This window comes from Halichoerus grypus, chromosome 3, assembly GCF_964656455.1.
Source record: "Halichoerus grypus chromosome 3, mHalGry1.hap1.1, whole genome shotgun sequence".
Taxonomy (NCBI): domain Eukaryota; kingdom Metazoa; phylum Chordata; class Mammalia; order Carnivora; family Phocidae; genus Halichoerus; species Halichoerus grypus.
In genome coordinates this window covers 199,688,171-199,694,170 of record NC_135714.1, presented here as the reverse complement: position 1 = coordinate 199,694,170, position 6,000 = coordinate 199,688,171, and the positions used below count along the sequence as shown (strand labels likewise).

Genomic DNA, 6,000 nt, shown 5'->3' with positions numbered 1-6,000 from the left:
AGTTTACCTGTTAAGAGAACTGGTATCCATTTCCTCTTCTCCCTGTGCTAGTCTATGAGCTGCTTCAATCTCTGACTTCCACCTGTATCTGCGGATCTAGCACCCTTCCTGCAACATAGGAGGAGCCCAGTGATTGTTTTTTGAATGAATGAGTAAATGGTGCATTTCATGCCTTAACCTGAATCCATTCTCTGGAGGCTGAGACTGATGAAGAATGTTGCCCCAAGATATTAACAAAAAATAACTCACTGGTCTCTTTCAAAATAGGAAAGAAATCAATTCTCCTATCCTCTCTCATGGAGGAAAACCCTCACAAAGGGATTATTTTGGCTCTTCTGTGAGTGATTAATAACTCTTTAGCTATTGATTTCCCCCAAATCAAGTTCATGCTCAGAAGCCACCTTTAGTTGCTTAATATGCTTAAGTTACAGACAAATGAGAAGAATCCCTTCTGCGGAGAATTGTGCGAAACAAAGCTGGAATGAAAGCCCCGCCATCCTTGATTTCACAACACTCTGAAAAGACTCAGTGTGTCAGGGTGGTGGTGTGCATCACCTAGGAGGCTGTGATTGGTTTCGTAGTTTCGATTGTGACTTTGCTGGCGGAAAACTGTCACCTGGCTCTTCCAGCCTTGGCAGTGGGACGAAATCCACTGCAACGTCTCAACATTTGGTACCTGCCTCAAACAATAAAACTGTCGAAATGGTTTCTGCTGCTGTGTGTTTTATTATTCTTCGGGTAGTCGAATGTTACAAGTTTCTCTTAATGGGTAGAAACTGGAGACTCTTTAGTAAATACCACCAAAAACACCTGCACCTCATGTTCACTAATGACTGTTTGCTCTATTCAGAGCTCAAATTAAGAGGATGTTGAGAGAGGAGGGATGTTATCTCTCTACTTGTTAAGTATATTCAGGTAATTTATGTAAAACACAGAAATTAAAGAAATTTCCCCCTTGCTACATTTTTATCATTCCACCTAAAAAAATCTGCCCACAGACTTTGTAAAGAGAGGGCTGAAAACAAAATTTCACCATCCAAAATATGTCAAAACTTAATACACTAAGGGAAGGTTTTAAGATTGTCTTTAATTCCTACATAAGGCTGACTAAACAGTTGCTTTTCCTCTAAACCACCATTTCTTAAGTCATTGCAGAAAATATCTGGTTGAAGGCCCGGATGATATAATTAATGTTGCTGAAAATATGTGGCTAAGACCGTGGCTTGCCTGGTTGGATCCCAACTCTGTGGCCTTGAACAAATTACCTAACCTCTCTGTGCCAGCTCCTTCATTTGTAAAATGAAGATAAGGATCGTGCGAACCTCAGAGGATTATTGCGAGGATCCAAAGAGTCTGTATTTGCAGAACACTTTGAACAATGCCTGGCACAGAGAAGCACTAAATAAGTATCTGGGATAATTGTTACTGAAAACAGAGGAATTTTCAACTAAGGACTCTTCAAAGTGGTATGAACTCAGCATTATGTAAGCAACTCTGCCCACTTACTGAGCAACTGTGACCCACCTATTTCTTTTCTTTTTTTTTTTAAAGACTTTATTTATTTATTTGAGAGAGAGAGAGAGCACAAGCAGGGGGAGCAGGAGAAGGAGAGGGAGAAGCAGACTCCCCACTGAGCAGGGAGCCCGATGCGGGGCTCGATCCTGGGATCATGACCTGAGCCGAAGGCAGACACTTAATGGACTGAGCCACCCAGGCTCCCCCATCTATTTCTTAATGAAGAATAAGCAAATAAGGGATCCAAACTGCAGAGCGGGTTCCTCTTCATAGTTTGAATGAAGTTCTGGATTTCAGTTTTGGTAAATAAGTATCATGAATTTGTGGGGCTTGGGGTCCCTACATCTGCTCAAATGTTTCATGGTTGCCCATATCCCAGGAAAATGAATTTCATTCTTCCTTATCCTGGGCTCTCCACCAATGCTCCCTAGGAGTCTTTCCAGCATTATCTACCACTACTCCCCTGCCTGACAATGTCTGCTTTAATCACTGTGTTTCAAATACATCACATGTTTGCCTGTATTCCTCTGACTTAGAAGGCTCTTAATTGATCTTTCTACTTGCCAAGGGCCCTCCTTCTTAAAGGACTGGCTCAGACTCCATCTCCTCTCTGAGCCTCTCCCAGACATATTGCTAGGTAATAAAGATCATTACAGCTTTCTCCTTGCCTTCTCTTTTAGATCATACCTCCCAGGGAACTCAGCTGCCATGTCGGGAGAAGATTCAGAGGATGAGACACCAAGACCTCCTGTCAACAGCTGTGCAAGTGAGATGGATCTTCCAGCTAAAATCAAGCCTTTATATGACTGCAGCCTTGGCCAACATCTTCACGGCAACTGCTTGAGGAACCACCCAGCCAGACCACTGCCACATTCCTGACCTGCAGGAACTCTGAAATAAAAAATGGGATAATTTACTAGGTAGCAATAAATAATTAATACAAAGGTAGAAGCAAATAAGGTATATAGCACTTTCCTCCATCAAAGGGCAGAGATTATGACTGAATTTGGGTTGTAATGAGCAGGAGGATTCTTTCTCGATTATTTAGTAATCGACCTAGAAGAGTAAACAACAATTAAACAAGGGAGTAAGGTACAAAGAATCCTGAACGTGATCCAGCTAACCTGATCACTAATCTCTCCCCACAAAGAGAAAGATTTAATGCTTCTTAAATGTTTGAATTCAAGGCTCTAGTACATATATATGTTCTTCTGGTTGAACTACAGCACAGTGATGGGCTGATTAAATCACAGACAAATGAACATTCTGTTTTAATGTGCTATATTTTAATTTTCAAAAAAGATTAGATTTTTTATTATTTACAGAAGTGTAAAAATTAGCTTCATATATTTATTTGCATGCATCTTTGTGTAAATTTGAAAAGCTATGCATTGCCTTCATATTTCTACAGAGCCCTGCCTTTTACAAAGCAATTTCAAATAACATTCATCTGGGGCATCCCATAGAAGAATGGTTGATGAATTTGGGTAGAGCTCACTTAGCTATCTAAAAAATGAAAGGGCTTTTAATATAGAGACTATAATGAATTTGGCATATAAAGCCACATTTTCGAAAATATGCTAACTCTACAGGAGAAAATATATAAGCTGCTTGTTCTAAAAACCCTTTTCTGAGTCCTTCTCCTCCTTACCCACATCTGAATAGGGCGTACAAAAACCAAAGGCTGCCAAGACTAAGGACCTTGAATTTTAGGGCAGAGTAAGAGGACAAGATCACAAAACGGACGTGTATTGAGTAGCTCAAGGGCAAGAGCAAAACCTCAAAACAAAATGTTGGAGTTTCTGAGGTCCCAATTGCTTGGGCTCTCACAGTTTAGCGGGGTTGGGTGGGCTCCACGCACTGTGGGCGGGTTGGGGCGGGGCCAGGCGTCCCTCAGCGGGAGGGGCTGGGGCGGGGCCAGGCGGACCGGAGCGGGGCCGGGGCGGGGCCAGGCGGCCCTCAGCGGGAGGGGCTGGGGCGGGGCCAGGCGGCCCTCAGCGGGAGGGGCTGGGGCGGGGCCAGGCGGACCGGAGCGGGACCGGAGCGGGGCCGGGGCGGGGCCAGCTGGGCCTCAGCTGGGCGGGGCCTGGCGGCCTAGGCGGTGCAGGAAGCGCGGGAGATTTGAATTTCCTGTCCGCTCAAGTGCCCGCGTAGGGATTAAGCTGCCCAGCGGCTTTCTCCGCGGGGGCCTGCAACTAGTGAACCACAGTTCGGGGAGGCGACATGGTGGAAGGGCCAGGTTGTACCCTAAATGGAGAGAAAATTCGGGCGCGAGTGCGCCCCGGCCAGGCGGTGACGGACGTGCGGGGAAGCGCCCTGCAGAGCTTGGGAGGCCAGGTGTGGCCTCCCGCAGCCTCGCTGGCTGTGGTCTCTTCCCAGGTGAGCCATTACTATAATTGGCTATGGGGTCAGCAGGGGACAGTGGAATAAAGACGCCGTCAGGTTTCCAGGGCCCAGAGTGTCATCTCTTTGCTCGGGAGCAGGCTCCCAGGGGCTCCGCGTTTCCCTAACTTTCACTTGGCTTTGCAAGAGGGACAAGTCAGTGCTCACGCGCCTGTGTAGTTAGGGACTGCGGGACAGCCGAGCGAAGGCTGCCGGAGAGGGATGCCCAGGCAAGAACTGACCGAAGGTGTTTTATTACGAATCACCTTGCTTAACTTGCTATAACCCAGCAAAAGATGTTCTCCTTGTGTCTGTAAGTGCATTTTCTGCTGTTAATATTATCAGACCTCTCCATTTTTTTTCTGCACATTTTTAAGACAATAAATTTTAGCGTGAAATTCCAGCTTCTCGCCTGTCTACTATTCTGCGGTTGATAAGTGTAGCAGAACTAACATATAATTCTAAAATTGCACACAGAAAATTTAGCGGTGACCTTCCCACTCAACTTAATATTGCCAGTCTAATGAAGGGGCTGTGGAACCCAGCTCTGGTTCCCTTAAGTGAATTTCTTTCTTCTTAAGATAAATTGTAGCACAGCTTCTGGCCACTCAAGGCATTCATTGCAGATGGTGGAATATTCATTTGTTAAGAATTTAGAACTTGTCCTAAAAATATTCTGATTAAGCCATCATGCCTTAAAAGCCCTTTAGATGTGTGGATGATTGTATTTCATGGATGCATGCAATATTGTGCTGTACTTAATTTCTCCTGCAAAACTCCCTCCTAGCCTTTGGTCCAGGAAGAAAAAGTGGCTTGCTATGAAATTAGCATATGCTTACAACTTGAAAGAAATGAGGCTCTAAGGCTGAGAAATAAATATTTTTCAAACTTGGAAAAGAATAAGTTTTGCATCTTCTTCCAACAGTCCTTGTATTTTATTTATTTTGACTTAATACGTCAAGTGCTCTGCACCTATTCTTTTAGTGTAGTGTTTCTCAAAATCGGGTCAGGGTACCACAGGGCTGGATCTTGAGTGTTCTCTTAGAATATTAATGTTTATAAAAATCACGCATTCCACAAAATTTTGAATACTCAAGTCACCTGGGGAGCAAAAACAAACGGTTCCCTTGTGGAGCCTACACTTGAGTTGGGAAGGTACATGGGCAATCATTAAGAACATAAATATAAATTGATAAATTCTCTGAAGCCTCTCCTACCTGGTTCTGTAAGGACTCAGGAAGGTCAGGAGAGGCTTGGCTGACAATTAAACTGAGGTTTGAAGGGGGAGGAAGGAATAAGCAACACCTGGGAGGGAGGTTGGCGGGTAGAACACGTTAGGCAGAGCATTAGCAAAGGAAGAAAGCTTCAAATATTTGAAGGATTGAAAGAAAATCAGTGTGACTGGAAAACAGAAAATGAGCTAGAAGGTAGGTCTTTTGAGGTTGCTGGGCAGGAGCCAGACCATGGAGATCGTAGACCTGGTTAGGGACTTCGTATTTATCTTACGAGTAATGGGAGTCTTCAAAGGGTGGTAAGATCCACTCACACTTTGGAAAGATTACTCTGTCTTGAAAAGGAAAAAGAAAAGACTGGAGGAAAGTAGATACTGCACCCTTACTTAGGAGAGGGCTGCAGGAATCCAGGGCAGGGAGGGCTGGTGGTGGAGGTGAAGAGGGGACAGAGTTGCTATTTCCCAAATAAAGGCAGTAGGGCTCAGAAATGGATATGATATGAATATGTGTATGGGTATCATGATTTACATCATTTAACAATCATGTATTTTATGTTATGTTTTATCCTAACTCCTGGGGATGCAAAGATGAATAAGATAAACTTCCTGCTGTGAGAATCCAACTTAATGTTTTAAATAAATATCACCTCATGGGTATTTAGGCTAAACTAGCAGGAACATTTCCTCTAAGTTTGTTGTGATTATCTCTGGTGGCAAAGCATAAAGTGCCTTTGAAGAACCTTTACATTTTATGTAGTTTGGAGAAATAATAACCCTGTGATTCTACAGTTGAGGAATGGGAGGTTCAGAGTGAGTTTAATTAAGTTGCCCAAGATCACATGACTAGTAAGGGGTTGAACCAGGGGTGAAGG

At 43.9% G+C, this 6,000-nt stretch overlaps 1 protein-coding gene across 1 annotated transcript in view; it reads left to right on the top strand.

The window, feature by feature from the left end:
• Positions 1-3,703: 3,703 nt before the first annotated feature.
• NEIL3 (nei like DNA glycosylase 3) overlaps positions 3,704-6,000 on the top strand; it is a 51,326-nt gene continuing 49,029 nt past the window's right edge. The window contains exon 1 of the mRNA XM_036121884.2: positions 3,704-3,894. Within this exon, the coding sequence (XP_035977777.2) occupies positions 3,739-3,894 (156 nt within the window). The 5' untranslated portion in view covers positions 3,704-3,738. The remainder of the gene's footprint in view (positions 3,895-6,000) is intronic.